Source organism: Gymnoscopelus microlampas (assembly GCF_963454915.1).
Source record: "Gymnoscopelus microlampas genome assembly, chromosome: 10".
Lineage (NCBI taxonomy): Eukaryota > Metazoa > Chordata > Actinopteri > Myctophiformes > Myctophidae > Gymnoscopelus > Gymnoscopelus microlampas.
In genome coordinates, this window is record NC_139947.1 from 36,108,959 (window position 1) to 36,128,856 (window position 19,898).

The window sequence follows — 19,898 nt, forward strand, 5'->3', positions numbered from 1 at the left end:
AAAAATCATGCTTTATTTGCAGTTGACAATATTTCATTTTAACTTCAAGCAAGGCCAACTTATCATTTAAGAATGTTGTGTGCACAAGGTTTTCTTGTCTTGCTATTTTTATTGGCGAGTGTGCTTTGTCTGACAGTGATTAATTTTTTATAGTATTGTGCCGAGATTGCTCCAGTAAAATGTTTCTGTTACTACTGATCTGTTGATTTTATAACGACACAATAAAATGTAATGTTTTCCCTAATGTGATCCTTTCAATAAAAGGGCATATGAAAGTCAAAACTTTCATTCATGGCTAAGCTATACAATGTCTCCGCCCACAGGATCTATAATGAACTGCAGCTTGCGGTTATGAAAGGGCATAAACTAAAGTACAAGAACATTCAGAGCTTCGTTCAGAAACACCAAAGAATGTTTGAAGCCTAAAGAATTGCACTGCAGTGCTTACATACCTGGTCCAGCTGTTTCTGGATCTTGCTCTGCTCTTCTGTAACCAGCTTGAGTTTCTCTGCATCAGCCTCAGCAAACTCCCTCCCAGCTTTCTTAGCAGTCCTCTGCTTGGCACACAGTGCCTTGCGAGACTTGCGATGAGCTCCAATTTGTTCCTCTAAAAACTTCAACTGCATCTGGAGTAACTGCTGAGTGTGAAGAAGCCATTCCTCATACTGGTGCTGTTCAGCATCATCTGAAGCGGAAGAGAACAAGATTATGAGAAATGTAAAAAACAATGTGGAAGAATCAATTTGAAATAACAAGTACTGAACATTGAATGTATAAGGATTTGAGTGATCATTTGACTAAAACATACTGATGATTCCTTGCACAAACTGGGGAGGATTGGGCTTTGACATGGTTGGATCACTGGGTTCTCCCTCCTAAAAACACATAAGGAAAATATTAAAGCAACCACAAAACACAGCCATGTTTCAGTAGGAGCAAAACTGACTGGTTGAATAGCTTATATCATTTAAAAACAACAAAACATACCTTAGGTGGTCCAGGTGCAAGCTGACTCTGTGTATCTGTTCCTGGGGCAGAGGCCAGTCTCTGGGCAAGAAGAGAAACTTGTTGCCTTGGAAATAAAACAATTTAAATCAGTACCTAAATTTGAACAAACGGCTGTACTAGTATGGGGTTCTTGTGACCACATAATGAGCACACATCCAAAGTAAAAGTCATATCTAAATGAAAAATATACATATAACATGAGTACCTGTTTATGCCTGGTGGGACACCCATTGGCTCCTGTGCCAACACTCTTTTGATACCCTTCAATGCTACCATCTTTGCCTTGGCAATGGGATCCATGTCATCAGTAACAAATTTGTCTAAATCTGCAATACATAATAAGGGGAAAAAACACATTACCATATTATATGCATTGACACTGATGGATTCAACAGTCTTTAACTCAGTCTGTTTTTGGATTTGTATGACATTTTGTGGAAAGTTAGGTAATGGGCCGCTTAAGATTAACTTTTCACATTAATTTCTCAAAGGCGGTGTGGCTTCTCACAAAAATTAAGACAACACAATGGATTCACATAACACCATTAAACTTTATGTGCCTATCAGCAGATGGAGCCTTTCACTACTGTCCCAAACAAAAATGTTGGTGCTGGAAAGTTCATTATTTCCAGTCAATTAACACAAATAATGCTGAAATATTGCACATTTGTAAATTGCATATCTTGACGATTGAGTAGCATTGGCAGATGTATGTAATCTACCATGCATAATCTTCCTAGTTGTGATTACCTTTATCAGGAAAGAAGTTGTTGGCCAGAGGGGACTGTTGCTTGAGCATCTGTTGTTGCTGCTGTGGCGGCTGTTGTTGATGATTGAGACCTGGATGAATCGCCCCTGGCTGTCCCATCCTCATCATTGCTTGCTGCTGAGCCATGGCCATGTGAGGTCCCATGAGCCTCTGCTGCTGCTGCTGCTGCTGCTGCATCATATGTGTTGGTCGGGGCACCATCCCTGTCTGCCCCATCATTGCCTGGGGTGGTGGGCGGTGGTGCTGTTGCAGCATTATGTGAGCAGGTGCCTGTGGGGTAGGTTGTTGTCCTGGAATGCCATGCATATGTGCAGCCATGCCTTCCTGGTGGAGGGAGCTCAGCTGTTGCTGCTGCTGCTGTTGTTGCTGCTGCTGCTTCTGAAGCTCCTTCTTCTCATGCTCCAGTAAATCCTGGATCAGAAGAGGCAACTCACCGTCTAAAGAGCTCTCTACCTTGGCCAGATCCACAGCAGGGGAGTGCTGGCCCCCGACATCAGGCAGCCCCAATGGATCGTCCCCCATGTCAGAGTGTTGAGTGGCTGGGGTGAAAGACAGGGGATCGCCCTGGCCTGGCAAAGGATATGAAAGTCCTCCAAGCCGAACAGAACTGAGTGACGCAGACTCATTTTCTGCTTGTGTGGGCTTGGCTGATGTCGCACCAAGTAGCATGGACACAGCCTCGCCCATTTCATCCTTCACCACGATCTGTGGGGCCTCTAGCTTGATTTTGATGTTAGCTACAGTCTCTGCAGAGGGTAGCTGTGAAGCAGTGGAGCCCCCAGTAACGGCGGGGGCGGTGGTGAGTGAGTGCTGTCCTGGTTCCACCTTGGGCTTAAGTTCCACTTTAACATCCACAGGTCGTGAGGACGACGAAGGCGCCTCACTTTCAGCTTCCACCAACCTGAGCTGGTCTGAGAACACGTCCTTGGGGTCTCCTTGGTCTAGTTCAGGGTCAGTGTAAGCTAGCAGGTCAAACTCGTCGCTGTTGAGCAAGTCATCTAGATGTGGGTCATTGGTTTCCAGATTGTCCAGGTTGCCCAGGTCATCATCTCCTTTGTCAGTGTCCAGGTCTAGGTTGCCCAGGTCATCCTCATCTTCTACACCTCCAGGGGCATCACCTAGTCCCTCCAGGTCAGGCTCCGGTAGGTCATCACTGGGGTCCACTGAGGTTGTCTGTGCCACTGCACTGGGTGGTGGAGGCTGCTGCTGCTGCTGCTGTTGAATGCTAGGAGTGTTGGGGGTAGCACTGGTGACCTGAGGCTGGACTTGCGGCTGTTGTTGCGAGGGGCCAGGAGCCTGCTGCTGCGGCAGTAACATGGATAATCCACCAAGCTGTGAGTCATTAGTTCCCTCTACTTGAGTGTCAACAGTCTGAGCTATGGGATGCTGCTGATGAGCGTAAGGTGCTGTCATGTCCTGTTGAGGAATATAAAGACGTGGTCTGGCCTGGGGCCCTCTGGGCATAAACTGGGGTCCCAGGGCCAGTCTCTGGGAGTTGTGCCTCAACTCAATGAACTGTGGCGGGGGTCCCTGCCCCATGGCTTGCATGGCCTCTCCTCCTGGCCCTGGCATCATAGTACGAGGGTTTGCCAAGCCCTGCATTGCCTGCATGTTGACAGCAGGGTTCAGATGGTGGCCCATGGCCGGCTGTGGGAACCGCCGTGGACCAGGGGCATGGCCTTGCCACTGAGGGGGGAACGGAGCACGGGTATACATGTCCTGGGGATTCGTGGGCCCCGTTGGTCTATAAGAAAACATGCAAGAAAGAAAATGTATGTGAAAAACATCTATTACAGAGCACTTGAGGAAACAGGATCTCAGGAATCAAACTAAGCAACCAGAGACGTTCTTTTAAGTTTAAAGCACCATCAGACTGGAATAGGCTACCTATTTCACTTAGATCAATGACCTCATTTCATATCTTCAAGACTTCTTTGCTTGCTTTTCTTAAATTCCAATGTTCTTGTTTTTGATTATTGCATTATAAAACTAGTATTTTGATATTATTTTTTTTATTTTTTAGATGACATGGGTAGCAGTTGTAGTGTGGTCTGGGATGGTGGGAGCGCCTTATGTGTATGTTTAGATATTTTTTTATGTGACTGCTAATTGGTGTGTGCTGTTATTGTTTCATTGTCACTGTTTGTGTGTTGTACCTGAGGACCCCCTTGAAAACAAGACGATGCATCTCAAGGGGTTTATCCTCTAATTAAAAGTTTTTTGGGAAAATGGAAATAAAAGGCCCGCTAGCGGCACCCAGATACTATGCTGCTCCTTACATCAAACCGGATCAAAGTATTTTTGAAAATACTTTTAAAAAGGATCAAGTCTGACACGATCCCACATCTACCATACATTAAAAGACTGAAAAGAGTTTGAAATCTGAAACCCTCTCATATCTAGCTTAATCACAGACTATACCATTTTACATGATGTAAAAGTATCTTGGGAAGAAACAACAAATGCAGTTACATCTGGCACTTGTCTTATGAGAAGAGTTTCTCAGTGTAAAGACAAGTTCATAGGCAAAATTCATAGACAGGCGTAGTTCGTGCAGATAGATAGCGCACACACAAACACGGTCACAGAGCAGACATTTTTTGTGTCCGTGTAACCGGTCCAATATGAGAAATGTCAATGAAATGGGATACAATAATGTACTTTAGTACAATGGACTACGAATGGCAAAGGTCTGCAGACAGTCGACTGGACTCTCCCTTCACTGTAGCCTAATTTTCTGCTTCCTGTTTCAAACAATGAACAACTGTCATTGAACTTCACATGAGCATGCGCCAAGACTTAAGACTTATGGTAATTAAATTAAATATATATGATAGGAATGCACCGATATATCTGCCACATATCGGTATCGGCCCCGATTTTTTATTTTTTTTTGCAGGTTCAACTTACAGGAGCTAGGAGGCAATTATGTTGTGTTTCTGCAGATTCTGAACAGTAATTTCTTATAATGAAGATTTATTCGTTTCCCTGGCACAAAAGTGGGAAATATTAACACCAAAAACTAAATAAAGAAATATCAGTATCGACTATCGGCTAAATTGTTATTTTAAACATCGGTATCGGCAAAGAATTTACATCTCGGTGCATCCCTATTATATGATATTATCCGAAAGGTCATGATGAGAAAAAGACCGACTTAAAACCTAACCTTACACCAAACGACCAGGATGACAGGAGCGTGCCCCAACTCAACGCAAAACTGTCATGATTTAATCCAGAGATTCCCAACATTTGACATTTGTCTGCGACAGTCGCTTGAAAAGTCGCTTGGTGTAAGTATTATGCCACACATTTAATTTAATTTTTCATGGCACAATACATCCTTTTTTAAAGATTTAAAAGGCAAGTCTAAGAGACAATGTGCTACAAAAGTTATTCATAAAAACAGTACAATGTTTACCTTAGTGCATTGGGATCCATAATCCCAGGGGCTCCTGGAGGTGGTGGACGAATGTGCTTGTCCTCCATGCCTACAACAGTCATAGGTATCTTGTTTGCCAGAGCAGCTTGAGCTCCAGCAGCAGCAGCAATACGGTCCTGAAAGAGTAATCAATATTATGGTTATTAAACAGCAGTAAAAATCAACTACATGTGCTTAATGTTATGTTTCTCTAAGCATGTCGCAACAACAAATGGGTACCTGTGGATAAGGTGGCGGTGCCCTATGGGCCTTGTCTTGTTGAAAGCCTGCCATTTCTGCTCCAGGCCAGCCGGGGGCAGCACTAATGGCAGCAGCCTCCTTCTCTTGTCTCAGGGAGTTCCTTTGCATTTGTTGTCGAATTAAGAACTCCCTCAGTTTCTGGCGCTGCGAGGTGAAAGTAACATTCATTAGTGACACATTTAACCTGACTGAAAATTGACTTTCCACTGATCTTCTGTATGAATATACCTGTCTGTGCTTCTCCAATTCAGAGGGGCTGAGGCCCACTAAGGCGGGGTCCTGTACTGTTGACATGTCAGACATTTCTTGAGTGCCTGGCATAGCTGGCTGATGAGATGTCTCCGGAGGGCGGACAGTTGTGGGGCCTTGAGGTCCAGCAGGCGGCGGCACCCTGGAGTTGAAGTTATCTACCCCCATAGCCTGCTGTGCTTGTGGCTGAGGTTGCTGTAGCTGAGCCTGAGCCATCTGTGCTGGCTGCTGGGTCATTTGATAGCCGACCGTGCTGGGACTACGGCTGAAAGAAGGATGAGCTGAGGGCTTCCCAGCAAGAGGATCGCCCATTGGGTTGTTGGTGGGCGGAGCAGGAGGCAGCGGGTTAGGATGCGGTGAGCCTCTGTAACTGGAAGTTCCATCCGGGGCAGCAGAGGCGGGACGAGGTGGCTTATGGAGAGCAGCAAAGGGGTCTCTGGATTGTGGCCGCGAGGGCGGCTGAGAGTAGGGGTCAGGGGACTGAAAACGAGGGGTAGCAGGAGACTGGACTGAGAAAGCATCATTGGAGAGGCCTCCTGGGGTAAGAGGAGACTGACAGCTACTCTGTGACTGGGGGCTGGAGGGCACTCTGGAGCAGGGCTCTGGTTGGGTTATAATGTGTCTCTGAGGAACAGGGGAGCTACTACCTCCTGACTGAGGTCGCGGAGTGAGGGGTGGCTGGCCATACGGGTCAGAGAACGGAGTGGAGGGAGACTGCCTGTAACTCTCTGAAGGGTGGCCAGGGGAAGCTCCAGGATGAAGTGCCCCACCCTCCCCTTGGTGCATCCGTGGCGTCATAGGCGCCTTGAACAAGCCATCCCCAGACTCTACCATGCCAGCAGGGGAGCCAGCAGCTAGGTCAGGCCGTCCAACTGAAGAAGAGCGGGGAGATGGTGCACTCATATCAGCCCTGTACTGCCCCATGCCACCAGGCGAGGAGGCCACCGCAGAGGGGGATGCGGATGAGCCATATTCTGGCCGTCCTATTCCTGACTGGCCTCTGAAAGGGTCTCCATAGTGGGTGCTGTGGGGTGGGGAGAATAGAGGTGATTCCCCATGCCCACCACCCCTTGACCGAGGGCTCTCTGGGGGTCCTATGGACTCTTGAGAGCCGTGATGTGTCAGGTGACCCTGTTGCTGCTGCAGCTGTGATCTGAAGTAAGGGTCAACCTGCTGGGCCCGCCGGGGCGTTCCCGGGGTCCCTGGTTGCATGTCAAAAGGGCCGAGGCTGGCCGGCCGTCCCTGAGGAGGACCCTGTGGGCCGGAAGGGGGATAACCTGAGGATGAGGCCTGCAAGGGACTGGCCCCGGCCTGGGAAAAGGCGGTACTTGGGTGTGACTGAGGATGGGGCGACTGAGGCGGGAGCTTGGCAAAGGGATCTGTCCGGATTTCAGCCGACCCGGGAGTCTTGACAGGACCGTCGGGGAAAAAGGCGGGAGAGGATCCTGAATCTGGTGCGAAGGGAAAGGGGCTCTCCGCAGAGCTGGGTTGTGAGGGGGTGGACCCGGATCCCGAAGGTGGAGGGATCTGGAGGTGAAGACTGGGCCGTTCCGTCTTCACCCGCCCTGGCTCCACCTTGATCGGCCTGCATACCTGACTCTCCGCTTGCTGTGAGAGGAGCAGAGATACAAACAGGATCAAAAGAAGGGCCTGGACACAAACAATTCTAAACGGTTATCACAGTTCATTCTTCCTAATGCAAGTTGAAGCTTCCACTTGCCTTCTGTGCCTTGTTGATCCGCTGAGCTGCTCGGTTATCTTTGGCCTTTTGCTGAAGACGAAAAATCAACCATTAGACAAATATTTGCAGACGTAAAGCGGTGCGATACGTTTGTGTAGGCTGTGATTTTGTTTAGTCCAAATACGCAATTTGTCTGCTTGTCTAGACTTCCAGGTAACCAGAGCACAAAACTTAAGATCAGTTGAAACTGATTGAATTCCACCGACTTATTCCATACGAGTGCTATCTGAAAGAGAAGGCTGGTACTTGTCATTCAGTGTCCACGATCACGACTGTTGTTGCCACTCCCATCTGTGTCTGAATTTGGGGCATTCATTTAGTCTGAGAATAACTTTTCAACTTTACTAAGGATAAAGGTAATTAAACAGACAACTTACCAGAAAAGGAACTTTGTCAGCAGCTGATACCTTCCTCCAGATCTTCATGATCTGTTTACAACGACTGGCCCAGTCTGAAACAAAGTAAACACATGTCAATGTCAAGGCGTTGTATCACGAGTTGATTTAAGGACTACCGTATGCTGGACCGGTTCAGAGGCATAATCCAATGCCAGTGAGAATATCAATTGCCACATAGGCTCACCTGGATAGTCCTGCCTGAGCGTGGGGAAATTAGTGTTGGCATAGAGCACGGGGGAAATGGTTGAGAGTTCTCCCAGCTCCTCGTCCTTCTCCCAGCGCTGGAGGCTCCGCTGGTTGTAGGACAGCCCGTCGCCATCAGCTTCACCGGGGGTGGGTGGCGTGGAAGGCGTGGCTGGAGTAGAGGGAGTGGCCCAGGGGCTCTCCTCTGTGCCATCGGGACTGAAGAGCCCTCCTCGGTCCCTGTACAGCAAGGGTATTTGTGATGTACAAACCACTGCATGATCTCTTTGAGAGACCTTTGTAAAACAATAAGACATTTGGAGGATTGCAGAATTGCTTTTTACCGCATGTCAAAGAATGGAGACTGAGAAAGGCCTGGGAATCCATCCATCACTCCAGCAGAGGGCAGGGACCCTATAAAATAGTTTTCATGTCAAGCCAAAGCTATGTGAAATCTGTTTGCCACATTATACAAAGTTTTCTCAACTGGAAATACATTTCAAACTGGTTTTAATAATGGATCCATCTCCCTGTATGCTCACCTGAGAGGAGAGGTCTCTGTGGCAAAGCACTGCGGCTGAGCTCTCCCTTGTTGCCCTCTAGGATGGGCTTCATGCCCTCCAAAGTAGATCCTTCAGACACACCCAGAACCTTCCGGAAAAACTGTTCAGAGTCTTGATTCTCCACCCCCTGTGGAAGACCTAGGGCATACAAACAACATTTAAATGATGTTTTTATACATATGAAATTGGTCCCTGTGCTTCCAAATAAGCCCCAAAATCGTACCTTCACTTTTCTTTTCTGCATCAGAGTCTTGAGTATCAATTGAGGCCTGGTCCTTCACAGATGAAGATGGTGCAGAAACTCCTACATATGAAACAACAAAAATTATAAAAAGAAATACACATGATAGCCAAACCATTAGGCCTAAGCTTGTATCCCTGTTTTTGTTTAATGGCACATCTCAAGCCCAGCTCCATTGATTTATTATATGAAATGCATACTAAAATACACCAGCCTTGTCCTTTAATTACTTGGCATATTAGACATTTTAAAACATTTCATTTGGAATGTCTGCAGCAGCCGAAACTGCACACTGCAGCAGCTGGATAAAATAGCTTTTTTCCCCAAATACACTAATACTCATAATTGCAATTGTGATCATCACAAATTATCTACATTTCTTTATAGCCTAAATTGTGCAGTGTTATAACGGCTAGTATAAGGTTGGTCACTAGCCGTTATAACGGCTAGTGACCAAAACACCATTACCAGCAGTCAGACTCTTCAAAACAGACTCACCTGCTCCCTCTCCCTGAGTCAGGGGTGTTTCACCTCCCTCCTGCTTGAGAGCCAGAGTAGCTTCCACCACCCGATCCTTTGCCTCAGCTGAGAACAGAAATATGCACAAGTCAGACACACTATGTATTGAACCATGTCCACAACCTTTGTGACAAATCGCCTGAGCGGTTTCATGTGTGGCAGGTCAGCTCAGAGGTCTTACCCTCCGGGGCAGAAGGTCTTGTCCCTGGTAGAGCTGGTAGTGCAGGTCTGACCGGGCACATTCCTGGCCTCTGCACTGGGGGCACCATGACAGCTTTCTTACTTAGGTCCATCAGGGTCTTCCCAAAGAAAGCCTCCTGCAGTGGCAGATCAAGATTTTTGAAGTTAAATTAACAGACACCACGGTTCAAGTTATTTGTTAAAATTGTGACGCTTAAAAAAACACATAGGGCGATGTCATCACGCTACAGCAATCAGTGATTATGTGACTTCTATTTTGTTTTCGCAGCCACCTGAAACCCTGTACAGGTGATGTATATTTAAGTCTACCGTTCTCCCATTTTTGTTGGCTTTAAAACCAAAATATTGGTAAAACTGCAGAAGTTCTTTGTCGTCATCTCTGCCACCAACAACACTGACGAAACACACCAGACGCAGAACACGCCCCGCTCTGGCGTTCATGTTAACTGACAAGAGTGAACACATCAGCCATGCGGATGCTGACTAGAGCTTTGGCATCTTGTCTACAGAAAAGGTAAATACAATGCAGATGTTAAGTAACAGATCTCACTGATATTAAATTTGTGTGGAAGGTATTAGATTTTAAGATGCATTGCAATTTGGGCGTCGACGATTCTGCATCAATGCTGGGTTTATTATCTAGCCTCGCGTGGACAATGACATTGTGAAGATACAGTTAGGGAGCAGTAGCCTCGCGTAGCGTAGCCAGACTATATCACTGTGTGGATATGAGTCTGGTGCTTCCATGAGGACGTTTTTTCCCCCCCCAAGGGGCGGGATCAAAACAATGGCCCTCGACGCAATTGCTTAGACCTACAACCAACTACCAATATTCGAATACTGGGCCCTGATTGGTCACCCACGTCTTCTGGAGCAGGAAATGGATTCTCTATGGAAGGGTGCCAGGCCCAAATCGCAGAGTGCATTTTTTTTTGCACTCGCAGATTCGTCTGGTCCCAGGCTAAGGGAGCAGCGTCCCATTGACATGCACAAACATTGCTAGGCTGATTGGCAAATAACTATCACAACCATAGAAGTGGCTGAGGGAGGTAGAGACAACAAGTACCGGTAATAAGAAAAGATAACATCTGGCCACATCTGTGTTACTACACAGAGATGTTAATTTAACAACGATGTACACCGACGATCAACACGCTTGTCGCTCAGGCACTCAACAAACCTACACACTCACAACGCATCGTGGTGTGACGTGCAATGAGCTTGTAGATCAACTACTTTCAGTGTGTGACACTGTCATATGACGAGGATTCAAGGTTACATTGATTTGAAGGACTGAACATTTTCATAATAGGTAGGCTAGGCTTACAATTTAGTTTACTTTTAAGACATTTATATTTTAAGGAGTGATTATACACACATCACATTAAAGCATTTTATGAATGCAAAAGGAGTTCAGAATATGTATGTGGTTGCTTGCATTAATTGTTGAAAGTAGCCATGTGCAGTTAAGTATTATAGAAAACTGAAATGCATCATAGAATCAAATCTTTAACAGGTGAATCATAATTGAATCGAGAGGCCAGTGACGATGCACACCTCCACATTTTAACCATCTGAACCCTAGTGACACTATTCTGCAGGCGAACATTCAGTTAAATTAGCATTTCTACAAGCTCACACATTGTGTGCTTGCAGATCGGCTATTTTCTACGAAGACTCTGAGGTTTGGTGTAGAGAGAAAATTGTGTGGAACAAGTGCAGAGGCCTGCGCATGCTCTTCTGACACACAGTATATTGCTTTCGGTGTGTTTCGGGACAAGATAAATAATTGTGCAACTCCCTCAAGCACTATTTGACATCATCTGTGATGGCCATTGTCATGGTGATTTTCCAACTGGATGTATTTATATCGCCCAACCCTATACCACAAACCTGAAGATAAGCTGGAAACATGTCCTCAAGTTTGCTCTTCTTTCTGCCCCGCCGTTTCTTCTGTTCCTCCCCTTCTGCTGGTTTGGGATCCATTATATTGTCTGTGTCAGGGTGGGGTCCTATAGATAGACAACCTTCGTTTTAGGAGACAAATTTTCAAAATAAGGTGATTCACATAATGCCAAGCCACAAAAACAACCAACTACGAACAAGATCGAACCAAGTATGGCCACCTTGTTTTGCTTCTCTATTACCAGCATGAAGTAAATATGCAGCATTCCCATTTAAAACAATTCAAAACATACTCAGGAAAAAACGCCTTGGTGGACATAGGCCCTAACAGCAGCAAAGAAGATGGCCACACTGGAAACCGCCACACACCTTAACATTCCATCAGTGGGCTCTAACATTTATAGTTGTTGCTGTCGGGCAGAAACCTTCTATCTTCATATTTCAACTTTCTGTTTTTTCGTAAATTAATGCCCTACTTTGTTTTTACTTTAACTTTAATCAGCGAAAATAGCTGATCTACAAGCTCACAACATGCTCTTGAATTGTAGGTGATCTTAAAGATATGATTTGAGCTGTCATTAGCTTTGTATGTATGTATGTTTGTATGTATGTATTAATGTATGTATGTATGATGATGCATATGTATAACTAACATCATTAATTGTAATTTGTCCAATAGTAAAGCAAACAATCTGGTTGTGTCCCTTACCTTCCTCAATGGTTCTCTCCAGTGGCTGTCCATCTAAAGTAGTCTCCCCTGCCAGCTGTGCAAAAAACCCTTTCTTCATCCGTGTGTGACACTTCCTCTGTCTCACCATGAAGCCTCCAATACCTGGAAGAGATGAAACAAAACAAAATGTTCAGATGAATGTTAACATTCACACGTACAGCATTTGTGCTCATGGCCTATTTTGTGCAGTTTTACTAAACATACCAGGTCTGTAGGGTTTTCGCTTCCTTTTCTTGCTATCCTCCGTCTCTTCTGCACCCCCTTTGAGGCCCTCACATTCAGCCATGCCCTCAGTACCTCCATCTGCACCCAGCTCCCTGTCAGCTCCACCTTCTCTCTCTGGGCTACCAGGGTTCTCCATCTTAGGATCGCATTCCATGGGCTCTCCACAGACTAAAGAGAGAAGGGAAAGTCAAGATCAGTCAAGAGGGTAAACAACTTAAAACATTAAAAAAAACGTTTCCTATGCTGATGAATTTGTGAAAATGTGCACATATACACACCTTTGCCCTCATCCCCATCTCCCTCTCCTTCTTTAAGCTCTAGAATGCCATCAGGACCACCTTCACCACACAATGTGCCCAGACGGGAGCGCCGCTGACGTCTCTTGTGCAGAGGAGACATGGACATGCTGCGTAGCAGGGACATGCCTGACTCGGTCAGCCACACGCCCTCCAACCGGTAAAACTGGGGCTCTGTGTGGCCAATGACATTTGCAAATTTCAATGAGATATATACTGTCTATACATCAGCATATTACAACAACCACCACCCACAATCCAGGAAATAGTAAACCAATTTGTTTAGCTTAAAACAAAAACACTCAACAAACCTGGCTCTTTAATCTTTATGGAAGCCATTATGGCTGACTCCACTACTGTGAACAAAAACGACAGCATGGGGCAGAGAGAAAAGGGAAAAACAACGCAGTCAGTAAACACTTCAATGACACTTAAATCGCTGATTATGGAACAAAAGTAACACGTTTGTTTTTGTCTTGCACTTACCTACGGGTTTGGGAACAAAGGGGGTGCAAGATGTGCAGGCAAAGCCCTCATCGGAGGCTTGTTCCACCTCATCCTCTGTGTACAGACTCTCACACACAGCATGCACCCATCTACGTAGACACACGCACACAAAAACAAACACACATCATGACACACGCATCCTTCTTATTACATTGTAAATGGCATCACATATGAAAGATGTTATGGAATAATTTATGACAAGATTCCAACATAAATAATCTATTCCCCACTAGTCTTAATTAGCGGAAATATAATGAACCCCCACCAGCCACTCTGTCTGTTCTGTGTGTCTGTCTCGTCTTTAATGAGCGGTACCCACCGGTCGCAGTACTGGCACTGAAGCAGCAGCTCCTCCTCCATGAAGTTCTCTCTGCATACAGGGCAGGTGACGAGGCTGGCGCAGGGGCCACAGTGGGTGTAGTTGTTCTGCCACTCACAGTGGAACCCCGGTGAGTTGGAGCCGCACTGCATACAGCTCACACACCTGCACAGCGGCGGCAGCGGAAAAAACATGCATGAAACCCATTTCATCTCCTGTTGGATGTCAAAGTTACTGAGGCATATGTGGAGAAGAACTGCAGCAGGCTTCTTTTTTTTTCTTTTTTGCTACAGAAACCAGAAGCAAAGAACTGGGCCTCTGAATCACCGATGAAGAGCTGAGGCACAAACATTTTACATAATATGCAAATTGGCATGGATTCATTTCCATTTGACCCCATTCAAAGTTACACAGTAAAAAATCCTCAGTGTTCATTTATCCGTTTCTATCTCCCTAGTGTGTATGTACCCTTGCGGATCCATTTGGTTACATTTTGTACACACTCAGAATAAAATCCTCAGTGGTTTAATTTATGACCAAGGCCGAACAAGGCAATGCAGTCCCACTCAAAGAGGGTTTCTTTTTTCGTACCATTTGCACTTCCACCCCCCCTTGGGTACGGTGTGCAGGGGCGGGTCCAGGCAGTAGGTGTGGTAGCTCACGTCGCAGTCGTCACACAGCAGCAGGCGGGCAGGGTCTGAAGCCTTCCCGCACATCTCACACACAATGCACTCCAAACACCGCCAGCCCTTACGGAGCATCATCTTGGTGATCTACAAAGACAAACAAAATGATATAAATGACTAGAGCCAGAACAATATGGCCGATATAGTGCTGACGTAATTCACGCATCCTACCTGGGTCACAGTTCTCCCCCCCCCCATTCGGAATTATCATAGACGTGTTTAATATTGCACCATCTAAGAACTGTGTTCCAAAAATAAACAAATGAGCCCAGTGGTTTGACTCATATTGGTATGAGCATCAACTGACGGTGAGAAAACGTTTATGTTACCTCCGCCGAATTAATTACATTTTTGCCAGAAACAGACTGTATCACATATGAGTGACTAACTATCATAAACAATACAGAGCCACCTCCCTGACGATAGCCAGGGGACAATTTGATTATTTTTGGCCCACAATTCTTATACGAGACGATTCTAAGATGACCCAATGTTATTTACCATAGAGAAAAACTTCCGTGACCCAGGGGATGAACGGGTGACGTCAGGAGTTATGCAGCCGATGTGTACGAGTTTCTTAACCACTTTCAACCTGACATTCCTATTATGGCAATTATAGGCGAAAACTTTACAATACATCACAAAATCTGCTATTTTGAGAATGATTTTGAATAGATTTTGCCGTTTTTTGACAAAGTACGAAAACATCTGTAATCAGTGGTCTAGGATATTGGTTCCCAAACTGGGTGTCCCCAAATTATTTTGAGGGGTCCCCAGATGATTAGCTTAATGTGCAACATTGTTTTCTCACTCAACAATAAACAAACGAACATACAGCAAGTGTATACAGGGCATCTGCACATTTCTAAAGACCTTTTTAAAACCAAATTGGCCAAACTGTCAAATATTAAATAAAGAGGCAGATATTGTGAAAATGGCCGATCTACCAGCGTTGTGAGCTTGTAGATCGGCTTGTAGATCAGCTTCAAATATGATTATTTTGGGGGGGTCGCACCCTGAAAAGTTTGAGAACCTGTGGTCTAGGCTCTCCAAAATTGGGATCGGAATAACAAATCTGGCATCGGTCAGGCTTTAATAATGACTTTTAACTCCATGGATGTTCATGTTGGTTTGAAATGCAAGAAGAAATAAAAGACCTACGCTTACTTTGCTGTTCACACAATACGGATGGTAACACTGGGCACACTGAGCGCAGGCCAAGAGCTGCCCCTCCACTCCCTTTCCAAAACTGCCACACACAACACACATGTCCTGTGAAATCAGAGGGAGGATTGGGGGAAGAAAAGAAAAAGGGAAGATAAAAACAGTCAGTTTGGGGTTACAGACAAAATTGTGACACCTGTGGTTCTTGGTTAGGTCATGCTTCATTTATACTTGGTAGTGCGCTGAAATTAGCCGATCAACAAGCTCACAAACAGCGCTTGTAGATCGGCTATATTTGGCACGCTACCGAGTATGAATCAGGTTTAAATGCCACAGGGCAAGTGGAAATGTCAAGGAGGAAGGGAAGCTGTACCTGGAGCAAGACAAACTTATCAGTGTTGGAGAAGAGCACCACTGTGTTCTGCATGGTGTCATCCTCCTCCTCCTCTTCCTCCTTACTACTCAGTCCAGGTTCTGTGGTCATGCTTAGCTACAGGGGGAAGGCCAGAACTTCAGTTGGGAAACAGCACGTCCAACATATGATATGCATACAGTACAAAGACATTAATTCACCAGTGAGATATATTGCATGTTTCAGCGTACCAAGAAGGCATCTATGCAGGAGGCCATCGCTTTCAGCCTTGACCTCCCGCCACGCCCCCTTCCTCCGCCACCCCCTCCTCCTCGAGGCCGCCGTTTCCCAGGGAAACCACTGCTCCGCCCCTGAAAGTCAGATCATGTTATTGGCAGTGATTAGAACTGGCATATTCATGACCTTTAGATGTTGCTTGCTACTAGGATGGAACACATAGGATACACAGAAGAAAGGAGGTTACACACTACACAGTTAAACCCTCATTGTGTTCCTTTGCCTCAGTCTGAGTATAAAAATCAGAGTGAGAGAGAAAAAGTGGACCCTACATACATTTTTACAATCCGAGTCAAATTAACACTAAGGAGCATTTCGCCATTTAAACAATAGGCTTATGTCACTACCCATTAGTGACCTTACCTGTTTGATCCGCGAACGCCCTGGGGAGCCTCTCCGCTTCACCTTATCTCCATCGCACTTTAACGTGTCGAAGGGCAACGAGTCGTCCGTCTCGGTGAGCAGCGAGTCGGCACGTGAGCGGGTGGCAGGTACGAGCTCCATCGAGAGCTGAGGGTCAGCCTCTGCCGGAGAGCCCAGGAAGCCACTGCTGCTCTCGTCTCCGTGGCTCATGTTGGACGTGTCGTCCAGCAGAAGGTGGTCCGGCTTCACGTCCTGCTCCTCCTCCTCCTGGGGGTCCCGCGGCTCCTGCTTGATCGTCACTTCCCTGTGCTGCGCTTCCTCCTTCACCTGGTGGTCGTCGTCCTCGTCGTCCTCTTCCTCCTCTTCCTCAGAGTGAGGTAGCAGCCTATCCTCCGCATCGGCCTCCTGTGCGTCCGCTGACGGGGAAGGTGGGGTGGGGGAAGAAGGGGAAAGAGGAGAGTCGGCGTCCCGACAAGGAGCGCCGTCCGCCTGGTCCGTCTCGTCCATCGACATGGGCACAGTGTCTGTCTCTACGGGGGAGGCGGGTGTAACCGAGGACTTTGGTGGAGCCTCGTCAGACAGCTCGGTTGCAGACGTGCCTTCTTCAGAGTTGCTTTTTGATAACTGCCCTGACTTCTGTTCTAATGAGGGCTCCTCCTCCTCCTCCATCTTTTCAGGGCCCTGCTGCGACACTGGTGGTGGTTGTACTTTAGAAGCATTAGACTGGGTCTCTGCCATGGAGTCCTGTGGGGGGCTGGCCTGGGCCAGCTGGCTGGCCGCCTCTTCTGCTCTCTCCTCAGCAACAGGTAGACAAGAGGTCCCCTGTTCTGCCGCTCCACATTCTTCTTCTGGGGTGAAGGAATGCATGGCAGGGGGGCGGGATGATTAGTGTTTTCATTGGTGCATCTATCATTACGTACGCTATCATCAAATTATCAACTACAGCGACAGGTTCATTACAAAAGATGATGTTATCTCTATAATGGGCCTAGTATTTACCTGTAGACTCAGGTGGACCAGTGGGCATCTCTGAAATGGCTTCTTCTGTTTCCAACTGCTGTAGGCCTTCCTCCATGGTGTTTTCTTCAACCGCTAATGTCTCAACCACTTCAGGCTCCACCCCTAAATCCACAAAACACACATTTGCTTACGCACTCATACATGTATGTACACGCCCACAACCAACATATTCTCCATCAAACCTTTTTTTGTAAATATAAATTGACTATGTTCTGTGCGAAACTTGACCCAGACTCACCCAACTCCATGGGCTCCTCGCTATCAGCCACGACCTCAGCCAGCGGGGTGTCTTCCGATGTGCCAGTTTGTCTGACTGTCACTTCCGATGGACCCGGCTCCTCTGTGTTCACCTCTCCGGCCTCCGTCTGGATTGTCATTTCCACCGAATCTTTGTGTCCTTCAGTGTCCTCACACGCCTCTCTGGTTTGCATCTCTCCTGTGCCGTTTTGAGTGACAGCCAGCTGCTGTTGAGCTTCCTGACAGAGCAGGCAGACACATTTCTCTTCTGGAAGTGTCACTGGAGAAGCGCATTCACCATGCACCCACCTGAGGAGTTGGAAAAGAAAAGTGGTTCGTCATATGAAGTCTGTGAAAATGTAAATTTCATCGCCTATATCAAGATGGTGAAGGCTCTCTGTTCTCCGGTGTTGTGCTGACCTGTGACACGTGCTGCAGCATTGCAGAGAGGCAGATGGGTTGGCAGCTTTGCTGCAGACGCCACACACAGAGCTGCGGTGACGCTGGCAGACCTCGCATACAGCATAGTTGTCAAACCACTGGGCCGAGCCTGGGAGGACCAGTCCACGGACGCCACACTCCGTACACACACGACACCTCTGAGATAAACATGATAGGGTGAAAAACACATCGCAGGCCATCACATAGTAGCACCTTACCTTCAAATGTAAATGGCAAAAACACTGAAAGAATTGCTAGGGGGACCCTTTTGTTGATAGGCGTTTATCAAAAGAACTTACTCTACATTTCCATGGGTCAGAGGGAAGAGATTCCATGGCTGGCTGCAGACAGAAAGTGTGGTAGCCCTTATCACAGGCATCACATACCAACATCTTAGAGTCTTCACCTGGTTGCCTGGATAAATAAGGACACATGATTATAAAGAATACAGTGGAGACATGGCAGTTTCAAGAGTTGGTGAAAATATATCCTCTCCATTTTTTGTAAATAGGAGAGAATAGAGGAATAGAGAAAAAAATAAAATCTCATAAAATAGAAAAAAAACTTTCAAAGTCAGCAATGCAAATATTATGCAAAACCTGAACGTTTACGCCGAGTGCCCACCCGTAAAAAAAAAAAAGAGAGCTCTGGCACTGTTCCATCACTCATTATGGAAAAGTAACAACTCAAAGCAGGGACCTGACCTCTTTCTGGCACCTAGTGTTCACCTGTTCCAAAATTCAAAAAATTACATTTTAATTTTGCAGCCCTCATTAAAACTCCACCGACCAATAGCAGTGAAGCAGAGGCAGGACTACGGTAGTTTGTTCATCTAACATATGGAGCAACTTAATGCTTGATGCTGATGTTAATGTACTGTAAACAGGTCAGTGCTCTCTGCGCTAAAAGGAGGTCTGCGTTTTACTTGACAGGTCTCCGGTATTGAACCTCTTGAAAGGTCCAGGAACATAAAGGAGGATGGACTCACCTGCACGTCTGGCACACTTTACAGTCTGGACACTGCCATCCTGCCCGCTGGATGGGTGTGGCACCGATCTCTAAACAGGCAGCATGGTAGTGCTGGCCACAACCCGTACAGAACAGCAGGTCCTGGAGCTCCCCCGCTGAGTCACACACCGCACACCAAGCATCCTCGCCAGCTATACAACACATTACAACGTTTGCTATTAGAGATGATGCGCCAACAATTAGGATGTTATTATTATCAGCTTGGTGAAATGAGTCGGTCTCCTTACCCAACTCCTGTGCCTTGTCTATGTGCTCTGGACAGAGGAGCGCCAGCTGCTTCATGGACTGGAAGGATCCGCTTGCCGCCGAGCAGGGAAAGTGGTAGAACCGTGAGCAGCCCTCAGCATGGCATCGGATGGTTGCACCCAGCCTTTTGCAGTATTCACAAAGCTAAAAAATAAAATAAAAAATATAGCAATTGAAACGCTGTATATTTTGAGAAAAAGATGCACCGCATCTGTTCATCCAAATTGCCTCCTGCTTCTGTGGATCCACCGAACTTACCCGCTGTGTCCCTGAGATAACAGCCTTGTCCACATTCTCCAGCTCTTCCTTCTGTATTTGTTTCACTCCGTCTGACCACACTGCACACCAGTGATGGACCCAACAACCCCCTGTTCACAAAATAAAAACAATGATAATATGATCTCCTGGTGCAGATAAAAATAGATAAATACAATAGCCTGCATAATCTCAAATCAAAATGGATAAATGATCAAATGTACTTATTTATCAATGTATCAAATCCACTAAATATCTATCGTGCCGAAGAT

At 46.4% G+C, this 19,898-nt stretch overlaps 1 protein-coding gene across 3 annotated transcripts in view; it reads right to left on the reverse strand.

Annotated features, from left to right (window-relative positions):
• The window catches only part of kmt2d (lysine (K)-specific methyltransferase 2D), a 38,458-nt gene that overhangs the window by 13,512 nt on the left and 5,048 nt on the right, over positions 1 to 19,898 (reverse strand). The window contains exons 5-39 of one of the 3 annotated variants that reach the window (XM_084070202.1): positions 19,630 to 19,739; positions 19,353 to 19,515; positions 19,085 to 19,256; positions 18,396 to 18,510; positions 18,076 to 18,254; positions 17,657 to 17,964; positions 17,398 to 17,520; positions 16,399 to 17,246; positions 15,990 to 16,109; positions 15,760 to 15,876; positions 15,390 to 15,494; positions 14,128 to 14,309; positions 13,537 to 13,701; positions 13,197 to 13,306; positions 13,022 to 13,066; positions 12,693 to 12,884; positions 12,394 to 12,582; positions 12,169 to 12,291; positions 11,448 to 11,566; positions 9,535 to 9,670; positions 9,333 to 9,419; positions 8,817 to 8,897; positions 8,573 to 8,731; positions 8,375 to 8,444; positions 8,032 to 8,270; positions 7,827 to 7,900; positions 7,429 to 7,479; positions 5,688 to 7,316; positions 5,439 to 5,603; positions 5,199 to 5,335; positions 1,759 to 3,521; positions 1,214 to 1,334; positions 988 to 1,072; positions 809 to 875; positions 453 to 685 (exon numbers count right to left, since the gene is read on the reverse strand). In XM_084070202.1, coding sequence (XP_083926328.1) covers positions 453 to 685; positions 809 to 875; positions 988 to 1,072; positions 1,214 to 1,334; positions 1,759 to 3,521; positions 5,199 to 5,335; positions 5,439 to 5,603; positions 5,688 to 7,316; positions 7,429 to 7,479; positions 7,827 to 7,900; positions 8,032 to 8,270; positions 8,375 to 8,444; positions 8,573 to 8,731; positions 8,817 to 8,897; positions 9,333 to 9,419; positions 9,535 to 9,670; positions 11,448 to 11,566; positions 12,169 to 12,291; positions 12,394 to 12,582; positions 12,693 to 12,884; positions 13,022 to 13,066; positions 13,197 to 13,306; positions 13,537 to 13,701; positions 14,128 to 14,309; positions 15,390 to 15,494; positions 15,760 to 15,876; positions 15,990 to 16,109; positions 16,399 to 17,246; positions 17,398 to 17,520; positions 17,657 to 17,964; positions 18,076 to 18,254; positions 18,396 to 18,510; positions 19,085 to 19,256; positions 19,353 to 19,515; positions 19,630 to 19,739 — 8,582 coding nt within the window. Of the gene's footprint in view, positions 1 to 452; positions 686 to 808; positions 876 to 987; positions 1,073 to 1,213; positions 1,335 to 1,758; positions 3,522 to 5,198; positions 5,336 to 5,438; positions 5,604 to 5,687; positions 7,317 to 7,428; positions 7,480 to 7,826; positions 7,901 to 8,031; positions 8,271 to 8,374; positions 8,445 to 8,572; positions 8,732 to 8,816; positions 8,898 to 9,332; positions 9,420 to 9,534; positions 9,671 to 11,447; positions 11,582 to 12,168; positions 12,292 to 12,393; positions 12,583 to 12,692; positions 12,885 to 13,021; positions 13,067 to 13,196; positions 13,307 to 13,536; positions 13,702 to 14,127; positions 14,310 to 15,383; positions 15,495 to 15,759; positions 15,877 to 15,989; positions 16,110 to 16,398; positions 17,247 to 17,397; positions 17,521 to 17,656; positions 17,965 to 18,075; positions 18,255 to 18,395; positions 18,511 to 19,084; positions 19,257 to 19,352; positions 19,516 to 19,629; positions 19,740 to 19,898 lie in introns of all 3 variants that reach the window. The other 2 variants (XM_084070201.1, XM_084070203.1) reach the window with 2 other exon arrangements.